The following is a 23,345-nucleotide window of genomic DNA, read 5'->3' on the forward strand; positions in this document are numbered from 1 at the left end:
GCCGCTTTTGCTGGGATACAGTACATTTTCTGGGCATTCTGAAAACATGCAAAACTGAAATTTACGATTTTTGATTTATGACGTTCTTGAAAGGAACGAGCGATATTTGTATAACACAAATGGTAGTGTAGTGGTATACAAACAATCCATACTACTACTATTACAGCTCTATAAATCATAGACAATAAACCATATGACATCATAAAACGTGTGATGACGGAAATTCGATGACGTATGCGAACGCACGTTTTTCGTTTTATTAAAATATCTAAAGTTTAAACTGTAATATCTCCCTTAGTTCTCTACAGATTTCAATAAGAATGTTATCGATCGTCTTGTGATTTTTCATATTAATTTATTTGCCAATAATCCAACATCGTGACAAAAGCCTATTGTCTTTTCTAACTTGTCGCGTGGATAGGGCCCTTTTTTCAGTACAAGCACTGTTTTCTTGAAATCAATCCTACGTCACAATACTATGTGCTTCCTCGTATCTTTTATCTCTATCATCATTGTTACTTTGTGAGATGGAAACTAGTGTCAAAATATCTTTGCAAATACACACTCAGTCAAATTGGTCCATTTACTTATAAAATATCAGTAAAGAAAGATAGTGACTAGATTTTTTGGTAGTGAAAATATCAAAACACCTCGCAATATTAGTTATTGGTTCATTCGCTTATAAAGTATCGGTAAAGAAAGATAGTGACTAGTTTTTTTGGAAGTAAAAATATCAAAACATCTCGCAATAGTGGTTCATTCACTCACAATGTACGTGTATTAGCAGATAAAGATAGTGATTGGTTTTTTGGTAGTGAAAATTTCAAAACATCTCGCAATAGTAGTTATTGGTTCATTCGCTTATAAAGTATCGGTAAAGAAAGATAGTGACTTTTTTTTTTTGGTAGTAAAAATATCAAAACATCTCGCAAAAGTAGTTCATTCACTCACAATGTACGTGTATTAGCAAATAAAGATAGTGATTGGTTTATTGGTAGTGAAAATTTCAAAACGCCTCGCAATAGTAGTTATTAGTTCATTCGCTTTTAAAGTATCGGTAAAGAAAGATAGTGACTAGTTTTTTCGGTAGTGAAAGTTTCAAAACATCTCGCAATAGTAGTTATTGGTTCATTCGCTTATAAAGTATCGGTAAAGAAAGATAGTGACTAGTTTTTTCGGTAGTGAAAGTTTCAAAACATCTCGCAATAGTAGTTATTGGTTCATTCGCTTATAAAGTATCGGTAAAGAAAGATAGTGACTAGTTTTTTTGATAGTGAAAATTTCAAAAAACCTCGCAATAGTGGTTCTTGGTTCATTCGCTTATAAAGTATCGGTAAAGAAAGATAGTGATTGGTTTTTTGGTAGTAAAAATTTCAAAACATCTCGCAAAAGTGGTTCATTCACTCACAATGTACGTGTATTAGCAAATAAAGATAGTGATTGTTTTTTTAGTAGTGAAAATTTCAAAACATCTCGCAATAGTAGTTCAAAATGAAGGTTTAAAAACGTTGTTCATGAGCGTTTTTATTTATTCACGACATTTTTGGGTTTTTCTAGAGTAATTTTTACTTTTTGACTTCTTAACATAGGAACTTCTTAACATATGGAAGTCTAGGCATAAGATATAGGCTGGTCAAAGTGATCTTTTGTTACATTCACCATTCTACCCATGATTGACAACCACACTTCTAAAATTTTTGGAACTCTTAGATATCGCTCACTCCTTTCAACAACGTCATATATCAAAAGTCGTCAAATTCCAGTTATGCATGTTTTCGGAATGTCCAGGAAAAGTACTATATCCCAGCAAAAGCGGCATATTTTTAACTTAATATTTACCCGCTACAGGGCAGAAAGTGTTGTTTTTGCACTTTGAAGAAAAGGTGTTGTTTAATTATTTAAAAAAAAAAATACTAAATATTTTTCAAATGGAGGAAAACCATTCCGGTCTTACCTAAAAAGATCTGTTGCACGATAAAAAGTTCAATAAGTGGCTTGATATTTATTTTAAATACATTTGATTATATTTTTAAACTTTTAACGATCTCCCGAAAAATCAAGTTTTTTGATATTTGACGTTGTTGAAAGGAATGAGCGATATGTGATCAATCTCATGACAAAATAGAATCTCTGTTTGGATAATCCTTGTTAATTAAAGCTTTTACCCTGAATAAAATACCAGCTATTAAACTTAAAGTTAAATTTACTTTTAGAAGTCAATTTATGGAGTCAAAATGCGATCTCTCAGAAGAATGTGCAACAAAACAATGTATGATAGATGTGCGAATAGTGAAATAAGGAAGGAATGCAAAGCTGACATAAGCATTATCGAAAAAATTAAGAAAGGTGTGTTGAGATGGTTTGAACATGTAGAACGAATGAGTGAGGAAAGAACGGTTAAACAAATGAGGCGAATGTGAGTGGAAAAAAGAGCAGAGGAAGACCGAGAAAAACATGGCGCGATCAGGTATGCCAAATACTTGAAAGTGGTCAGGTTAGGAGCGTAACGATCGGCGGGTATGTATGAGGAGATGCATGAACGTGGAAGAGGCGAAGAATGTTTGCAAGGACAGAGTGGTGTGGCGTTCTATTCTCTCTGCCTAACCCTGCGGAGAAGCGGCGTGATGGTTAGTTAGTTATTATTTAGAATTATGAGTAATTAAGATAAGTTTTTGAATATTTTGAATGTTTGCAGTTTTTCTGGACTTCATTACTTAGGACCACTTGGGAGGTATTGATATCAAGGTTTTCATCGATAACTCAACATAGATGAAGAAATCTAATGGCAGAATGTGACGTAGTGATGTCTAAAGAGAGTGAAGATGACATCCCTGACAAGGGAAAATCTAACATATTTAACCAATATTTGGCGGCCTTCATATGTAAGTTCTTCATATGTGTCTGCCTCCGTAGTGTAATGGTCAGCACGCTCGGCTACCGTTCTGTAGGTCCCGGGTTCGATTCCAAGGGGGGTTTAAATAAATATAAGTGATTTTCCACTGTAATATTTATTCAATACTCCCCTGGACTAGTACCTGAAGCGGAGGGCTGATCACCTTTCCTTCATGTGTAAAAACGATCAAGAGCGTTATATGACCCAGTGCCCTATGCACCATTTGGGTGCGGATAAGGGTTTTATTTTATTTTTATTTATATGTAAGTACTAGGCTTTAATTTGATAGTAATTTAGTATAAGTTATAAGTCTGAGTATTTCAGTCTAATATTTATTTTAATTTTTTGACATCTCATCAAAGATGAAAAAGAATATGGAAGTCTGGGCATTTACCAATAGATGTCTCTAGTGAAGTTCTAGTGATTCAAGAGCAATGTTTCAAAATTGGTTCATAAATATAGAACTTCCAAGAATTTGAGTAGTGTGGTTGTCAGTAATGGGTAGAATTGGTGAATGTTACACGTGTGTAAAGTGATCACTTTAACCAGCCTATGATGGTCGTCAGTCCCGTACCCAGACTTACATATACTTCTTCATCTTTGATGAGATGTCAACAAAATAATATGAAAATAACTCCTGTAATTGGAGATAATCCAGATTTTGTGAACAAGTATTTGGACACACTCAAAATGATGTAATATTTATTTTTTATACATTGGGAGATTTGCAGAACTCCGTTTCAATTTATATATTAAATGTCAAAACTATAACAAGGCGAAACAACTGTCACAAATTTATTTTTGTGTTTTTCAACAATGAAACACATTTTAGTAGACTTTATTTTAACATTTCTTCTACTAAATCTTATCCGCACCCAATGGTGCATAGGGCACTGCATCTTTTATAAACAGTGTTATCTTGATCGTTAAATAAACGAAGGAAAGGTGATCAGCCTTCTGCTCGAGATACCAGTCCAGGGTCAAATTAAATAAATATTTGACTGAAAAATGACTATTATTTATTTTGACGCTCTTGGTAATTGAACCCGGGACCTCCAGCATGGTAGCCTAGCGAGTTAACCGCTTCACTATGGAGGTGGACATTTAGTATAAATTAGTATAATTTAGTATAAAGTGATCACTTAAATAAGTCGTAAACCCATTTTGAGTTATTATTTTTGAAGATTTTAAACCATTTTTCAGGTAGTATTTTATATGTGTCGCCTACTTTAAAAATCCGCCAGATCCATGTAAGTCGATTTTACGTTAAATGCAAAATTCTCCATGTAACATTTATGTTTCAAAGATTTGTCTATTTTGAGATAAAATATTATGAAATTTTCAAATAATTTTCGCATTTTTTGCATTTTTTTTCAGTATTTAAAAAAAACACGAGACACAAACCGTTGATGACGTTATCTTAATTTTTGACCTATCCCCGCTCTCTGATTGGCCGATATGGGTCAGAATGCACGATCCATGAATAAAGCGGAATTTGAAATAAAAGGCTGTTTTTATGTATTGTTTAGCAAGGTTTTCAAGTATTTAAATATTTTAAACAATAAAACCAATTAAACAATAAACTTGGCATTCAGATAGAATGTTTATTTTAAAATCTTATATAATTGGATTTGGCGGATTTTGAGAGTAGGCGACACATTTAATGTTATATCAATATTACCGTTATTGTACGGAAAAAAATTATATGTGGTTATGAAAAGAAAACGGTTATTGAAAGTGATTGAGCTAAAATATCGTATTCTTAAAAAATCTAATTCCAATATATCTGTGGTGAAACATAAGATGGGTACAAGTCTTTACCATATCGCTCACTCCTTTCAAGAACGTCATATATCAAAATTCGTCAATTTTCATTTGTGTATGTTTGCGAAATGCCCAGAAAATGTACTATATCTCAGCTAAAGCGATATATTTTTTAACTTAATATTTACCCGCCACAGGGCAGAAAGTGTTGTTTTTGCATTTTGAAGAAAAGGTATTTTTTGATTATTTTTTTTAAATATACTAAATATTTTTCAAATGGAGAAAAAACATTCAGGTTTTACCTAAAAAGATCTGTTGCACAGTAAACAGTTCAATTAGTGGCTTGATATTTATTTTTTATACATTGTTTCATATTTTCAAACTTTAAAAACGATTTCCTGAAAAATCAAGCTTTTTGATTGATGACGTTGTTGAAAGGAGTGAGCGATATACCGCAGACTTGCGCCCCTCTTCTGTATCACCACATTCATTCTTTTTTTAAAAATATAAGTGACAGTACGTGTGGTTTCTCGCGCAGCTGGTCGCGTAGTGAATTGTATATTTGAGAGTACACCCTTAAACCGTTTTTCAGGCAGTTTGTTGGCCTTTTTATATGGAAACACAGCTGGTTGGACTTCTTCTGCTGTTCCTCAACTCCTGGAAGGGATTCTGCCATCAGGTCCTGTTTCTCAAGAAGATATAGGTTGGAAAATGATCATGTTATTAGATACATAGTTAGTCAATGTTCGCTCTCTAGGTGGAGCATATGGCCACTACAACTTTTCTACAAGGCCCCCTATCACTAGCCATGTCCTTGGCTTCCTCCCAGGTCAGTCGAGCATTCTGCTAGACTTTAGAACTAACAGAGGTGTTTGAGATGTGGATGATTTGACCAGTTATTTTTCTACAATATTTTTAGTATCTCTAAATACTTACAACATTTTGAGTGTGTCCAAATACTTGTTCACAAAATCTGGATTATCTCCAATTACAGGAGTTATTTTCATATTATTTTTGACATCTCATCAAAGATGAAGAAGAATATGGAAGTCTAACCAGCCTATGACGGTCGTAAGCCCCGTAAATGCCCAGACTTCCATATTCTTCTTCATCTTTGATGAGATGTCAAAAAATAATACTCTAAATACTTGTTCACAGATTTCAAATGACGTCTGACAACATGTGTCAGACGTCATTTTGACATTTTAACATGTTTTCTCATCTCAACATGTTTTCAGGGGTTATTTTGTCACCACAATATATTTTAAGGCGTCATTTTACCATCTTAACACGTTTTCAGGTGTGTATTTGACCTAACAACATGTTTTCAGGTGTCATTTTGTCATCTCAACATGTTTTCAATGGTCATTTTGACATCTTTACATGTTTTCAGGCGTCATTTTACTCCTCAACTTATTTTCAGGCGTAATTTTGACCTTTCAGGATGTTTTCAGGCGTTATTTTGTCACCAAAACATATTTTCATGCGTCATTTTGCACATCTCAACACGTTTTCTGGCGTGATTTTGACCTTACAACATGTTTTTATGCGTCATTTTGACATTGCAACATGTTTTCAGGCGCCTTTTTGACTCATTAATACTCAATCGATTTTTTTAAGCTAAAGTACTCAAGCAAAATCAGTAGATCAGTAAATCTGTTCTCATATCGCGATCTTGACTGTTTTAGGATGGGTCGGTGGTGCTTACTGCATAGGTGCCCTGGTGAGCTCTGCATTCCACGGCCTTCTAGCTGATGCCAAGGGTCGCAAGGCTGCTGCGTACGGAGTGGGAACGGCTTTCCTTGTAAGTAAGCCATCTTTCTGCTTCTAGTTCTGGAAAGCTCAGACTTGGTACAAAAACATCTCCAAGACTTCAATCTTCCCTCCGTACAAAAACAACGCTAGGACATAAGCTCTAGAATACCTCAGTATTCTAGAAGTCTCACTTCAATCTTCCCTTTGTATAAGAAAAATAGATTCATCTCAGTTACAACACCTTTTATTTATTTATTTATTTTCAAAACATATTACATACATAAATCATTTATACATATAATATTCCCGATGAGTAATTTCTATTTCTCATTTTGGGACATGGGATTAAGGTTAACAAGACTGGAACACAAATAACAAGTAACAAAAAAAAAAAATTTTATAACCAAAACTAATACTAACTAACTAACTAACCATCACGCCGCTTCCCCGCAGGGGTAGGCAGAGAGAATAGAGCGCCACACCACTCTGTCCTTGCAAACATTCTTCGCCTCTTCCACGTTCATGCATCTCCTCATACATACCCGCCGATTGTTACGACTCCTAACCTGACCACTTTCAAGTATTTGGCATACCTGATCGTGCCATGTTTTTCTCGGTCTTCCTCTGCTTCTTTTCCCGCTAACATTCGCCTCATAAATTTGTTTTACCGTTCTTTCCTCACTCATTCGTTCTACATGTCCAAACCATCTCAACACACCTTTCTTAATTTTATCGATAATGCTTATCTCAGCTTTGCATTCCTTCCTTATTTCACTATTCGCACATCTATCATACATCGTTTTGTTACACATTCTTCTGAGAGATCGCATTTCGACTGCATTCAGTCTACTTTCATCCTTCTTTTGCCAACTCCATGTTTCACTTCCATACATTAGAGTTGGAACCAGGACTCCGTTGTAAAACTAATACAATAATTTAAAATATAAAAACAATAAATAGGTATAATAAATAGGCATAAGAAGCATATTCAAAAGAAATAAATGAGAAAACATAAGGCAAGAAGCATATTTAAAACAAACAAATGAGAAAAAAACACAAGTTAAAAACAAAATAAGAAAATAGGACTTATCACTACATATATCGCCCGCTCCTTTCAAGAACGTCATAAATCAAAAAACTTGATTTTTCAGGACAACGTTTTTAAAGTTCAAAAATATAATGCAATGTATTAAAAATAAATATCAAGACACTTATTGAACTTTTTACTGTGCAACAGATCTTTTTAAGTATAACCTGAAGGTTTTCCTCCATTTTAAAAATATTTAGTATATTTAAAAAAATAACTAAACTATACATTTTCTTCAAAATGCAAAAACAACACTTTCTTCCCTTTAGCGGGTAAATATTAAGTTAAAAATATGCCTCTTTTGCTGGGATATAGTACATTTTCTGGGCATTCCGAAAACATGCACAACTGAAAATTGACCAATTTTGATTTATGACGTTCTTGAAAGGAGTGAGCGATATATTTCAATAAAGTACCTTCTCAGATCATTTATTTTGGATCGCCGAATGGGTTTTATTTTATTTATGTCAGGCAGCTGGTTAATTTTGGTATTGGCAGTATAATTTGAGGACCTTACTCCAAATTTTGTAGTGTCTATCGGCTCCACATGTATTTTGTTATGTCCTCGTTATCAAGATAAACTTTATCCAGCTTATTCTGATATCTTTACATAAATGGAGAAGACTGTGGAAGTCTGGCCTTTTACAAAGCTTACAACCTGCTGTAGGCTGATTTATGTGATCACTGTACAATAAATTAAATTTAATTTTAATCTAATCGCTCTTAATAAACTTTTGCCAGATATGCTTCTTATATATATATATAAAACCCTTATCCGCACCCCAATGGTGCATAGGGCACTGCGTCATATAAACGGAGTGTTATCTTGATCGCTTACACATGAAGGAAAGGTGATCAGCCCTCCGCTTCAGGTACCAGTCCAGGGTAATATTGAATAAATATGACAGTGAAAAAATCACTAATATTTATTTTACCCCCCTTGGGAAATGAACCCGGGACCTCCAGAACGGTAGCCGAGCGTGCTGACCATTATGATATGCTTCTTAGAGTCTTATTATTCTTTCTTGAAAAAGAAAAATTTAATAGACCTGTAAAACAAATTTATGAGGCGAATGTAATTGGAAAACGGAGCAAAGGAAGACCGAGAAAACTTGGCACAATCAGGTATGCCAAATACTTGAAAGCGGTCAGGTTAGGAGTCGAAACAATCGGCAGGTGTGTATGAGGAGATGCATGAACGTGGAAGAGGCGAAGAATGTTTGCAAAGACAGAGTGGTGTGACATTCTATTCTCTCTGCCTACTCCTGCGGGGAAGCGGCATGATAGTTAGTTAGTAATGAGCATGATAGCAATTTCAGAAAAACTTCAAATATTTGTCAATTAAACACTTCAATAAACTTCCTAAAGAAATTAATAAAATAGATGATATAAAAATACTTAAGAAAAAAATTAAAGCTAAATTAAATTTTGTAAAAATATACAAAAAAAGACTATTATACCATTTATTATATAACATTAAACCACGAGTGTAAGTCTCTCTCCAAGCGCAAGAGCTCAGTCTCTTTTTTGGAGAGAAATATAAAAGTTTTCTAACTAACTAACTAACTAACCATCACGCCGCTTCTCCGCAGGGGTAGGCAGAGAGAATCGAACGCCACACCACTCTGTCCTTGCAAACATTCTTTGCCTCTGTTTTCCATATGTTTAAATGTTTCAAATGTATTATTTTATAAATAAAAATATATTAAATTAAAAAATTTAAAATAAAATAAAATTGAGTTCTTCACAGATTAGCTGGGTCCTGATTATTTCGGCTAAAAATTTCTGCTACATACTTGCTGGGAGATTTTTTGCTGGGATAGGTGCTGCCGGATCTATTACAGTTGTGGCCATATACAATAACGAATTAGCTGAACCACGTCTCAAAGCTTCATTAGGTAAATATTCTTCTTCTTCATCGTTTGTTAGGATTGTGACAGGCGTGTATCAAGAAAAAAATATATGTGTGTATATGTCCGCCTCCGTGGTGTAATGGTCAGCGTGTTAAGCTACCGTGCTGGAGGTCCCGGGTTCGATTCCCAGAGGGGGGTGAAAATAAATATTAGTGATTTTACACTGTATTATTTATTTAATATTACCCTGGATTGGTTCCTGAAGCACAAGAGTGATCACCTTGCCTTCATGTAAGTAATGATCAAGATAACACTGCGTCAATTCGATGCAGTGCCCTATGCACTATTGGGTGCGGATAAGGGTTATAAGTAAAGTAAGTAAGTATGTGTGTATATGTATATACAGTGAAACCTCTATCTATCGTTTTTAAAGGGACCTATTGAATTAACTATGAATCCGGGAAAACAATGAAAGCGGGATTAAGAAGTTTATACACAAGGAGATGCTATCGAGTGAAGATACCGTCCTCCCAATCTGAATAACCATTGGTGGGTTCAAATTTTAAGAGGAATACAACGTTTAGATGTAAATTAAACCTTTATCCGCAACCCAATGGTGCATAGGGCACTGCGTCATATAAACGCGGCATTATCTTGATCGTTTACACATGAAGGAAAGGTGATCAGCCCTCCGCTTCAGGTACCAGTCTAGGGTAATAATATTGAATAAATATTACAGTGAAAAAATCACTTATATTTATTTTACCCCCCTTGGGAATCGAACCCGGGACCTCCAGAACGGTAGCCGAGCGTGCTGACCATTACACTACGGAGGCGGACAAAGATGTAAATAAACGTATTTATTTTTTTTTAAATACAAAGTTGAACAGAACCAAGAAATATTAAAGTTTATTGATCATTTTAAATAATCTGTGATCGACATTTGTTTTTTTTACTGTTTTATTTCCGTAAGTCAACAGTATATTTTCATCTTTGCAAATATTTTTATTTTGCCATTGAATGTGCATAGAAGAAAGTTTTCAAACTTTCAAGGAGTGTGCATGCTTCTGAAAATAAAGCTACAGGCAGCAGCTCCTCTTCATCAATATTGACCTCTCCTGCTGTATCACCAGGATACAGGATCAGGATACAGGATCACCAGGATACCTCCTGCTGTACAGCAGGATAGCTTTCGATAGTTTCTATCCCACACGTTGGCATATTGTTATTGAATGTAACAACATTGAGGAGAATGTCAAAAAAAACAGCCAAAATATGTCAAATAAACAGCGTAATTCTAACGATGAATGCGGTAAAATGGTGATAGAGAAACGATCAATGCGATCTATTTTTGGATGAAATACATTGCATTGGGGTAGAAGAAATAAACGACACATCCGGGAAAACGATTATTTGAGGAACGATAGATAGAGGTTTCACTGTACATATATATATATATATATATATATATATATATATATATATATATATATATATATATATATATATATATATATATATATATACATATATGTGTATCGTTACTTGTGAAAGGGATCAGAATTAGTGTCGATGAATAATGGTTGAGTGGAAATGTGATGACTGACCACTCTCTGTAAATGTCTTTGCACTGTTCCGTATCTGCCTGCTGTGCTGGTCGGGGTTGTGGGCGTCTGTGTACCGGCCAACGTCGAGTCGGAATCGGATCTAGCTGACTAATTGAACTAAACACTAATCCCTTTACTGCCTACACTGGGGTACTTCTAGAAAATTTGGTGATGGACAATTTAGTATTTATTTAGATTGGCAGTGACAGGTATATTGAAAGCTTTTAAATGTAAATTCACAGTAAAATCGGGATACAATTTTATATTGTTTCTCATTTTCAATAAATTTCGCAAATTAGTTAAAAAAAAAATTGCTTAGCAAAAGCAGATCTGTCAGGAAGCCTAGATGCTTCTGTATCAGATCTGGACATGCAGTGGGACAGCTTTCAATTCTCTATCTTATTTCTCATTACTGAGGGTTGTGACCCTTGTGGAAGCAATGACTCTTCTCCAGTTATCCCCTGGCTGCGTTGCATGCAGCGCTCCAACCACCGAGGTGCCTGCTGCTGCCTTAACTTGATTGGTCCATCGTGTGGGGATCATCATCTCCCTTCCTTTCCCTCTGGGCTACCAATCACAAATAAACACATGCGTTGAAATGCGATCTCTCAGTGTGGCAAAACTATGTTTCATAGATGTTTGAATGGTGATATAAAGAAAGAATGCAAGGCTGAGATAAGCATTATCGATAAAATTAAAAAAGGTGTGTTGAGATGGTTTGGGCATGTGAATCGAATGTAAAAAAATAATAGTAAAGCAAATTTATGAGGCGAATATGGTTGAATGAAGAGGAAGAAGAAGGCCGGAGAAATCTTAATATAATCAAGTATTTAAAATTTGGTCTTGATCATGTATGTATGATAATTTGAGTTGTGAGGTTATCAATCATGGGTAGAATGTCGTAAGTCGTAAGCCCTGTAAACACCCAGACTTACATATTCTTCATCATCTATGTTTAGATGTCAAAATGTTAAACTAACTCCAAGCGGAGAAACCTATATTTGTGAACAAGGATTTCAACACACCCAAAATATTGTTATATGAAGTAAAATGCAATGCTGTGAATTGCATTCACTATATTTTGTATGTATATTAAGAGCGTTGTTAACTTTGTGGTATGCTAATATAACACTCTCCTTATCATTCAACGTTCACTTTGTTTTTAAAGTGGTGTTACACAAAGTGAACTGTGAATGATAAGGAGAGTGTTATTTCAGTCACTATCCACCTCTGTTCACGGCCCTCAGCAATGAGTACAACAACACAGAAGAAGAAGAAGAAAAACTTTATCCTTTGATTGTATTTTACAATTTTTGATTTGGCTTCATTTGAAGGTTACCGTTTTCATTTTTAGCTGGCCTTATGGTGATGACAAACGCCGTTGGCATCTTGGTCTCATATGTCATCGGAGCCTGGCTGACGTTCACCAACGTGGTGATCACCTATCTCTGCATTTCCGTTCTCTTCTTCCCGCTGTTTTGGTTCATGCCGGAAACGCCGGGATACCTTGTTCTGCGTGGGAATGACCAGGTAATGAATCTTCCTATTTGATCAGCTTTTTTTTCACCTGACCACAGGGTTTTATTTATTCATTTATTTAAAAACATATTATCTACATACATATTAAAGGGCATGTGTAAGACGGAAGATATCGTGAGGAGGGGACGACAACGAAGGCGATACTAGAAGGAACATATAAACAGAATGTCAAAAGACAGACTTCCACGTATCGCCCTCCAAGGCAACCTAAAGGACGAAGATCCCCAGGCAGACTTCCGAAAAGATGGAAAGACAGCTGGGAGTCAACATCCCAAGAGCGACATGCGGAGGCACAAACAGATCTCTAGGATCTACGAAAAGAAGAAGAAGAAGAAGAATAAAAGGGCAAGAATCTGCTGAGAAGAATATGACTGAGTTGGGCAGCTTTTGGCAAACTCAAACAGATTGTGCAAAATAAGGAGATTCCGACCTGTCTAAAAAAAAGTGTTCAAATCCTGCATACTGCCAGTGAACACATATGCACTGGAGACTATGGCTCTGACAAAGAGAATGTAGAGAAGATCAAGTACACACAGCGATCCATGGAAAGATCCATGCTTAGTTAAAGCCTGATGGATAAAATTAAAAGTGAAGATACCAGGAAGAGAACCAAAGCAGAGGTGTCCGAACACCCAAAAGAGATGGTCCGATGACATAGTCGCTGTGAGAGTAGAAATTGGCTGCAAGCAGCAACCGACCGGAGGAAATAGATAGAAGGGAAGAGGCCTATATCCAGCAGTGAAGGACAGAGGACTCATGAAGAAGAAGAAGATTTTTTTATGAAAAAGAGAAATATTTGTGTTTTTATTATTTACACAAATATTTCAATTTCATAATATTTCTGTGAGCCTAAGCGGCTCATTATTCGAAACAGGTATCAAATTGTGGTAGAGTAGGTTCGAACCGAGAAACTCTGACTTAAGAGTCTGCGACACTAACGACGGGACACTAACCACGGGACCACAAGCCGACACTACATACGAGTCACATATAAGTAATAAGTAATAAGCACTACATATGCCGATGAGTAATTTCCATTACTCATTTTGGGACATGGGATTAAGGTTAACAAGACTGAAAAAGTTTTAAAAAATGACAGAAAATTAAATGCAACTAACACAGAGCAAAATAAAAAAAATAATAAACGACTACAGTAAATAGGGATATTAAAAAATTGGGTAAGCAGCATGTTTAAAGGAGACTACTACTACTGCTATCATTACGCTGTTTCCCCGCAGGGGTAGACAGAAAAGATGGAATGCCACACTCTTCTGTCCTGACATACACTCGCCTCCTTTACATCTATACATCTAATCATACATGCCCTCCGATTACGCAGACTTTTGACACCGCCAGATTTTAGGTTCTGATTGATCTGATTGTGCCAAGTCTTTTTCGGTCATCCTCGTCCTGTTTCCCTGCTTACATTTGCTACATATCGCTCACTCCTTTCAAGAACGTCATAAATCAAATATTGTCAATTTTGTGTTGTCCATGTTTTCGGAATGCCCAGAAAATGTACTATATATCCCAGCAAAAGCGGCATATTTTTAACTTAATATTTACCCACTAATGGGCAGAAAGTGTTGTTTTTGCATTTTGAAGAAAAGGTATTGTTTAATTATTTTTTTAAATGTACTAAATATTTCTCAAATGGAGAAAAAAACGTTCAGGTTTCACCTAAAAAGATCTGTTCCACAGCAAAAAGTTCAATAAATGGCTTCATATTTATTTTTAATACATTGTATTATATTTTTAAATTTTAAAAACGTTCTGCTAAAAAATCAAGTTTTTTGATTTATGACGTTCTTGAAAGGAGTAAGTGATATATTTTCTTAGTCGTTCTCTCGTTATCCATTCGCTCCACATGTCCATCCACTGTAAATAACTCTTCCTTATCTTTTCAATTATTCCTTGTCCAGCCTGTTGTTAAAGAAAACAAATGGGAAATATAACTAATCAATTATCCTGGAATTCCAGGAAGCATTTAGAGTCCTGAAGTGGCTACTGGGGACCAAAGGACAGTTTGCACAGGAAGGATTAGAACGACTGAAGAAGGACCAAGCGGGAGCTGTGGAGCCAGCTTCGTTGAAGCAATTCTGTAAGACTTTTCAATTTCAACATCTCAACATAGATGAAGAAGAATATGGAATATGGCTCAAATTTTGGAAGTCAAAGATATATCGCTCACTTCTTTCAACGTCATATATCAAAAAACTTTATTTTTCAGGAGTTCGTTTTTAAAGTTTAAAAATATAATCAAATGCATTAAAAATAAATATCAAGCCACTTATTGCACTTTTTATTATGCAACAGATCTTTTTAGGTAAAACCTGAATGTTTTTTCTCCATTTGAAAAATATTTAGTATATTTAAAAAAATAATTAAACAATACCTTTTCTTCAAAATGCAAAAACAACACTTTCCGCCCTGTAGCGGGTAAATATTAAGTTGAAAATATGCCGCTTTTGTTGGAATATAGTACATTTTCTGGGCATTCTGAAACTGAACTGAAAATTGTCAATTTTTGAGATATGACGTTGTTGAAAGGAGTGAGCGATATGTATTATTCTAACCCTTATGTATTGGAAGCGAAGCATGGAGTTAGCAAAAGAAGGATGGCAGCAGACTGAATGCAGTAGAAATACGATCCCTCAGACGAATGTGCCGCAAAACGATGTGTATGATAGATGTTTGAATGGTGAAATAAGGAAAGAATGCAAGGCTGAGATAAGCATTTTCGATAAAATTAAGAAAGGTGTGTTGAGACGGTTAGGACATGTGGTACGTATAAGCGAGGAAAGAACGGTTAAACAAATTTATGAGAAAAATGCAGTTGGTAATAGCAGCAGAGGAAGACCGAGGAAAACTTGGAACAATCAAGTAATTCAAGTACTTGAAATTAGTCAGGTCTGGAGTCAGGAGTAGCATGAATGTGAATTGGGTGAAGAATGTTTGCAAAGAAAGGGCGGTATGGCGTTCTATTCTCTCTGCCTACCTCTGCCGGAGAAGCGTCGTGAAGCTTAGTTAGTTAGTTAGTTAGACATATCCTAGTCATATAGGAGAAAGTGACCAAGTACATTGTTTTACAAAAACGTGATCATTGACTATTTGATATCTTACTAGCTTAATATTGTTCTGAAAAAAAATCCCAAAGGATTTTAAACTTAGACGTATAATATATTGACTTGTTAAAAATGACTAACTGCATTGATGTTTATTTTCTTGCCAATCAAAAGTGACTTAAATGGCCCTCCTGAACATTTTACGTTTTGGTAGTTGGTCACTTTCTCCTGTACGACTACGATATGATCCATCTCAGGACGTTCTGTGATTGAGTTCACAACAGTCATCTATGATTTTTCAGTCTGCGATCCAGCCGCAAGAAAGGCATTCTTTCTGGCGGTGGTGATGATGTCGGTGCAGACATTCTGCGGAGTGTTCGCTGTCCTTTCATACGCCAACACCGTCATCAGTAGGTCTGGTGGAGGAATTTCCACAACTACGGGGTCCATCATTTATGGGAGCGTCATGGTGGTTGGGAGCATGCTGCCTCCCATCATCGCTGACAGTATGCCGAGAAAGGTGAGTGGAAATTTGGAATAATTGCATCCAGACTTTCTTCACGATCAAAACCGAGAAAGTTACATGAAAATCGGTAAACCCTACGGCTTTCAATACCCGTAACTTAGTCATGATTCACGGCAAATATGCCATGATTTCAGGCACTACTTGGAATATCCTGCTCCGTTTTGGCAGTCAGCATGGCTACGTTAGGGACTCTCCAGTTGCTCCAGTCCCGAGGATTGGACATATCAGATCCTGGATCCATACTGAGCTACCTACCAATAGTGGTCCTCTGCATCACGGTCTTCGCTCATTTCGGCGGACTGGGATCTGTCAACTACATGTCGATCATGGAGCTCTTTTCTGACCAAGTAAGTCTGTCAACTTTGCATTTTGACATCTCAGGATAGATGAAGAAGAATATGGAGGTCTGGGTGTTCACAAGGCTGACCTATCTTTTTTTTTTTAAGAAATATTTGTGCTTTTTATTATTCGCACAAATATTTTAATTTCATACTATTTCTGTGAGCCTAAGCGGCTCATTATTAGAAATAGGTATCAAATTGTGGTAGAGTGGGTTCGAACCGAGAAACTCTGACTTGAGAGTCCGCCACACTAACCACGGGACCACAGCCCGACACATTTTTTTCTTCTTCATGTCCTCCACTGCTGGATATATGCCTCTTCCCCTTCTTTCCATTTCATTCATTTCCAAATTTTCCGACAAGATGAATTTAAAGTTAACGAGTTTAAGTATTGTATTATAATAATATTTGTCCGCCTCCGTAGTGTAATGGTCAGCACGCTTGGCTACCGTTCTGGAGGGCCCAGGTTCGATTCCCAAGGGGGGTAAAATAAATATAAGTGATTTTTTCACTGTCATATTTATTCAATATTACCCTGGACTGGTACCTGAAGCGGAGGGCTGATCACCTTTCCTTCATGTGTAAACGATCAAGATAACACTGCGTTTATATGACGCAGTGCCCTATGCACCATTGGGGTGCGGATAAGGGTTTTATTATTATTATATATATTATTATAATAATAACTACAAATAAGTTATGGTAAATGTTTAGGCATGATTACATATAATTTTATGTTAGAAATGGATTTTGCATGTGAATAAATAAATCTGGAAACAATGATTAAAGAAAACACTTCCTTTTTTACCACTTGAGTTTTATTATAGACTACATGTTTCAGAAGTTAAACTTCCATCATTCAGGTCTGTATAATAACTGAATGATGGAAGTTTAACTTCTGAAACATGTAGTCTATAATAAAACTCAAGTGGTAAAAAACGAAGTGTTATCTTTAATCATTGTAACATGCCTTACCACAAAGTTAATGCCGAAACAATAAATAAAAAATCTGGGTTGAGGACTTCTTTACTGCTCATTAGTATGGGGAAGTCCTGTAATCTCTGAAACGCATCTATTTTTTGTGTCTTAATGGGTATAGTAATATTTACTTTACACATTCACTATCATTTTTAGGATATATAAACTATGATGCTATAATTTTCTTAGGTAACTAATAAATATATATAACGTGGTAATATTTTTCTTTGTAAATTGGGTGTAAATAATATGTAAAGTGGGTGTATAATAATAAAATAAACAATGTGTTGCTTTGTAATTAAAGAAACGACAGTAAAAGTTTATTCTTAATTAATCTTTACAATAATTTTCTCTCTATCTGATTCTGACAGTTAACAATATTATATTTTTTCTATCGGATGTCTTTTGTTTTATTCTGTGCGACGCATGCGACATCTGGTGGTAGAATTGTTTTATGTAGGTACTATTTGTAAGTAATTAATAAAATGTATAGGTAGGTACCTGGGTATTTTATTACATATATTTTTTTTAAATATCTCCATGTAAATATGTTCCCTCATTTTAGACCCGAGGTGTAGCCGGGGCATTGTTGGCAGTGGTCATCTGGAGTACAGGTTTCATTTTGCTGCAATTTTTTGGAGTCGCTGTGGAGGTAAGAAGCAATTATCTGTGCTCTCTTACTTTTGATGTTTTGAATAAAAAATATGATATAAAAACAGTCAAACAACTATACGCTAAAACATATTATATATGGGCAACCACCTGCTACTTGAAGTCCACGATGACCAAACGAAGGCCATAATTGGTACCGATGCATTTGAAACCACCTAAAACAAATTATTTTTTGACATCTTATCAAAGATGAAGAAGAATATGGAAGTCTAGGCATTAACGGGGCTAACGACTATCATATGCTGCTCAAAGTGATCACTTTACACATCGCTCACTCCTTTCAAGAACGTCATAAATCAAAATACTTGATTTTTCAGGAGAGCGTTTTTAATGTTAAATATTATAATACAATATATTCAAAATAAATATGAAGCCACTTTTTGAACATTTTACTGTGCAACAGATCTTTTTAGGTAAAACCTGAAGGTTTTTTCTCCATTTGAAAAATATTAAGTATATTTAAAAAAATAATTAAACAATACCTTTTCTTCAAAATGCAAAAACAAAACTTTCTGCCCTGTAGCGGGTAAATATTAAGTTAAAAATATGCCGCTTTTGCTGGGATATAGTACATTTTCTGGGCATTCCGAAAACATGCGCAACTGAAAATTGTCGATTTTTGATTTATGACGTTCTTGAAAGGAGTGAGCGACATGTGTAACATACGCCAATTCTACCCATTATTGAGTTTCTGCTCAATAAAAAGATTCTTTTCATCTCACCAATAGATGTCTCTAGTGAAGTTCTAGTGATTCAAGGACAATGTTTCGAGATAATCCAGATTTGTGAACAAGTATTTGGACACACTCAAAATATTGTATACAATTTATGTTAATAAAAAAAAATAATAAAAAAATAGGGGGGTTTACATACACATGTATGATCAATCTCATGATGTTCCATGATTGAGTTAACAACAGCCATCCATGATTGGATTTTGAAAGCTTTTTTATTTAGCCGAGATGTCAAAAATGTAAAAAAACTCCTATGTGGAAAAACCCAAACTTGTGAACAAGTATTTGGACACACTCAATATGCTGTGAATGGCATTTGAGTGTGTCCAAATACTTTTGTTTTAGGACACACTCAAATACAAATACTGTTGTTTAATTTTGTTTTTATTTATTTTAATTTTCAGAATTATGGCGATCACTCCGTGTTCTACTTCTTCTCGGCATATAGTGCCTTTGGACTTCTCTTCAACTTTTTCCTGTTCCCAGAAACGCGCGGGAAAACTCCCAGCGAGATAGCCGCCATATTGACAAAGCGAGGGAAATGACGTGACCTTGGATGACAAATATAGTATTATTACTAGCACTATAATTGTATGAGAGAATGACTAAGAAAATATATGTGGCAAATGTGAGAGGGAAAACAGAACGAGGACGACCGAAAAAGACTTGGCACGATCAGATCAATCAGAACCTAAAATCTGGCGGTGTCAAAAGTCTGCGTAATCGGAGGGCATGTATGACTAGATGTATGGATGTGAAGGAGGCGAGGAGTGTATGTCAGGACAGAAGAGTGTGGCGTTCCATCCTCTCTGCCTACCCCTGCGGGGAAACGGCGTGATGGTAGTAGTAGTAAAATTGTATTCATTAATTTAAATACACTTGGGTCTGTTTTTGTGCTGATCTTTTTTATGCGATTTTGAAGTTATGTGATTTTCAAATGTAATGGAACCTAGCCCTTATTTTTGTATGTGGTTCAAGTCTTTTATTATGCGAATTCGCATAGAAAAATCTAAAATTTAGACTAGTGCAGGTTACAACCGTTAAAGTGTGACTGTGTCACTGGCACAACGTTAAGCTTTTAAGCTTATCTTACATCGTATTCAAGAGATACATAATTGGAAAAAAAAGAAAAAGCACTTGTAATTTGGACTGAAGATGTATCTCAGTTAATTTAGCTTTTCCCTCAATTACATTTAATTAAGGGAAAAGCTCTTCTGTTTTTATTTTTATGATTTTTTTATAAACTTTTTTAAAAAAAGGGACCCAAGTGTAACTACGAATTAATATTGAAATAATTTGGTTCACTATATCAGATAATAATAAGTGTTTGTGTGTGTGTGTCATATCGCTCACTCCTTTCAAGAACGTCATAAATAAAAAATTGACAATTTTCAGTTGTGCATGCTTTCGGAATGCCCAGAAAATGTACTATATCCCAGCAAAAGCGGCATATTTTTAACTTAATATTTACCCGCTACAGGGTAGAAAGTGTTGTTTTTGCATTTGGAAGAAAAGGTATTGTTTAATTATTTTTTTAAATAAACTAAATATTTTTCAAATGGAGAAAAAATCTTCAGGTTTTACCTAAAAAGATTTGTTGCACAGTAAAAAGTTCAAAAAGTGGCATGATTTTATTTTTAATACATTGTATTATATTTTTAAACTTTAAAAACGTTCTCCTGAAAAATCAAGTTTTTTGATTTATGACGTTCTTGAAAGGAGTGAGCGATATATGTTGTAAGATGAACTGTAATTAGTGGGATTACATTTTATGTAATTATTATCCATGTATAGCGAGGAGCATATCTGGAAAGAGTCTACGAGATAGAATAAGGAACACCAGGATAAGGGTAATATGCGAGATGGAAGATGTCGTTAGGTGGGGAAGGCAACGAAGGAGACAATGGTATGCGCATGTGAGGAGAATGGAACCATCCAGACTCTCCCACATTGCATTGCACGGCCAATTTCAAGGTAGATAACTCCCGGGCAGACCACCAAAGTGAAGGATCGACAGCTGGAAATCGACATCGCAGGAGGCTTATCCCTCTTAAAAATAGGCCACAAGGCCTTCACCAAACAGAAGATTCTTCTTCTTCTTCTAACCCTAGTCTGCACCCCAATGGTGCATAGGGCACTGCATCGTATAGAAGCAGTATAATCTTGATCGTTAAATACACGAAGGAAAGGTGATCAGCCTTCCGCTTCAGGTACCAGTCCAGGGTCATATTAAATAAATATTATACTGAAAAAATCACTAATATTTATTTTGACCCTCTTGGGAATCGAACCCAGGACCTCCAGCATGGTAGCCTAGCGCGCTAACCACTACACTATGGAGGCGGACAGAAGAATATCCAGAACAGAAGATTATCCACATTATATTAGGGCGGTGCTTTGGACAGCCCTGATTTAAAAAATAGATAAAATTAGTGATTTTTGTTTATTATAATCTGTGTAGGAAAGAGGAGGGATAATCTAGTGTTGGCCAATCAGGAACTTGTCAGCATTTGCTCATTATTGGGAGGAAACCACGTTGCACTCTGCTGACTGTCATCAGCAGACCTTCCGTTCCACTAGAAGAGGGTTGGGGATTTTGTGTACTGGCTTGGTTAATGGTAGCAATGTCCTTGGCTAGTTTTATCATGTATGATACCACTTCTCGTGAGAGTTGGTTGTGAACTATCAGGGATCCGATGTTCGATAGTTCCTCACGCAGGCTCTTGCAACGTGTCTCCAGCTTTTGTCTTTGATTCAGAAGGTTATGTTAAGTGGTCTGGACATATTGAGCGAATGGCAATATATATAGTGTCAGCTGTACCATGTAGGTACTGATAAAGCTTCATTTTATTTCTTTTTCTTTTTATGGTTCCATTGAAGAAAAAGTTTGGGCCACAGAGAAGGATGAGGTATAAAAATAAAACATTCATTTAACAGAACATATATTTTCTGAATAATATAATATATACAAGAACCAGCAAACTATATTACATATCATTGCTTCTTAGTTGACATTTTTATCACTATACAATATTATAATATAAGGTTTCATCACAACCAAGCTATCCTTTATAAGTAAATGTCAAATCTACATGATTTTAAATTAAATTTATGTATTTTATACACTTTAAACAGAATAGGGCCCTTAGGGTGTTTGTCCACTACACGGAATTACACAGAATTTTACCGTCCGGCACGTCAGTTAGCGTTTTAAAACAATGATTGGCTTGTGTTTTTGTACATCTTTCTTCGGATCGGAGCTCTTGATCGGTGCGTGAACACGTTGCGTGTGAATTCGATCACGCTAAACTGTCGTACTCGCTTTCATTTTTCAAAACCGGACTGCCGGACGGTAAAATTCCGGCAGTGGACAAAACTTCCACGCGCTCCGGTGAAATTTTGTACACCATATGAAAATGTGGTTTATAAACGGAAAAAATGTCAATATTCCTATATGTTGCCGTTACTGACCATAGTTGAAGTAAAATGTAACAATTTTATAATGTTAATAATAATAATAAAACCCTTATCCGCACCCCAATGGTGCATAGGGCACTGCTTCATATAAATGCAGTGTTATCTGGATCGTTTACACATGAAGGAAAGGTGATCAGCCCTCCGCTTCAGGTACCAGTCCAGTGTAATATTGAATAAATATTAGAGTGAAAAAATCACTTATATTTATTAAACCCCTGGGAATCGAACCCGGGACCTCCAGAACGGTAGCCGAGCGTGCTGACCGTGCTGAGTGTGCACTACGGAGGCGGGCGGAATTAAATTAAACAAAACATAATTTTTACCCTAAGAACGCTCTGGTTTTAAACTAATAAATGTTTTTAAATGAAACTGGACATTAAATTCAATTTTAAACAAAATTAGTACCTAACTGATTATAATTGTATTAAAAATTTATTTTTAGATATTTCAAATAACTAGGCATTATTTTAGATTGTACATAATATTCAGTTTATAACTGTATATTGTAAAAGGTTACCATACTATATATATTATACTAGATGTTACCTTGCAATACTGTGTATATTATACTAGGTGTTACCTTGTTTAACTATACAATACTGAGTATCATACAGCAAAACATTGTTTATGTTATACTAAATGTAACCTTATATAATATAATACTGTGTATATTATACAAGATGTATCTGCAAAATACTGTCAATATTGTATCTTATACAACTATACAATACTGTGTTCATTATATTAGATGTAAATTTATATAACTACACAATATTAATTATGTTTATAGTAGGTGTAATCTTGTATAACTATACACTGTATACATGATACTAGATGTAACCTCATATAACTACACAATACAGTTATAGTTTATACGAAGTGTGACCGTATATAACTATACATTGTGTATATTATACTAGATTTAACCTCATATAACTACACCATACAGTTATAGTTTATACGAAGTGTGACCGTATATAACTATACACTGTGTATATTACATATACTAGATGTAACCTCATATAACTACACAATACAGTCATAGTTTATACGA

The 23,345-nt window shown here is 35.3% G+C and overlaps 1 protein-coding gene across 2 annotated transcripts; it reads left to right on the forward strand.

Annotated features, from left to right (window-relative positions):
* Positions 1 to 599: 599 nt before the first annotated feature.
* LOC148308606 (facilitated trehalose transporter Tret1-like) lies at positions 600 to 19,494 on the forward strand. 2 transcript variants are annotated; one of them, XM_088261446.1, is made up of 11 exons: positions 600 to 629; positions 2,696 to 2,882; positions 5,250 to 5,360; positions 6,346 to 6,461; positions 9,250 to 9,397; positions 12,314 to 12,489; positions 14,479 to 14,599; positions 15,866 to 16,083; positions 16,224 to 16,436; positions 17,974 to 18,060; positions 19,219 to 19,494. In XM_088261446.1, exons 2-11 carry the CDS (start codon positions 2,783 to 2,785, stop codon positions 19,357 to 19,359), a joined length of 1,431 nt encoding a protein of 476 aa, XP_088117572.1. In that variant the 5' UTR covers positions 600 to 629; positions 2,696 to 2,782; the 3' UTR covers positions 19,360 to 19,494. The 2 variants fall into 2 exon arrangements, with proteins under 2 accessions (XP_088117572.1, XP_088117571.1); XM_088261445.1 differs by lacking the exon at positions 600 to 629 and adding an exon at positions 636 to 771.
* Positions 19,495 to 23,345: the final 3,851 nt, after the last annotated feature.

Source organism: Brachycentrus maculatus, unplaced genomic scaffold (assembly GCF_059751285.1).
Source record: "Brachycentrus maculatus isolate JH-2025_06_01 unplaced genomic scaffold, ASM5975128v1 h1tg000156l, whole genome shotgun sequence".
NCBI classification, from domain to species: domain Eukaryota; kingdom Metazoa; phylum Arthropoda; class Insecta; order Trichoptera; family Brachycentridae; genus Brachycentrus; species Brachycentrus maculatus.

Bases quoted from the DNA above. Each gene is read 5' to 3' on its own strand.
- LOC148308606 (XM_088261446.1), top strand. From the start codon at position 2,783: ATGGCAGAATGTGACGTAGTGATGTCTAAAGAGAGTGAAGATGACATC. The intron at 5,361-6,345 runs GTTGGAAAATGA...TGACTGTTTTAG, and splicing joins TGTTTCTCAAGAAGATATAG to GATGGGTCGGTGGTGCTTAC. The intron at 12,490-14,478 runs GTAATGAATCTT...CTGGAATTCCAG, and splicing joins TTCTGCGTGGGAATGACCAG to GAAGCATTTAGAGTCCTGAA.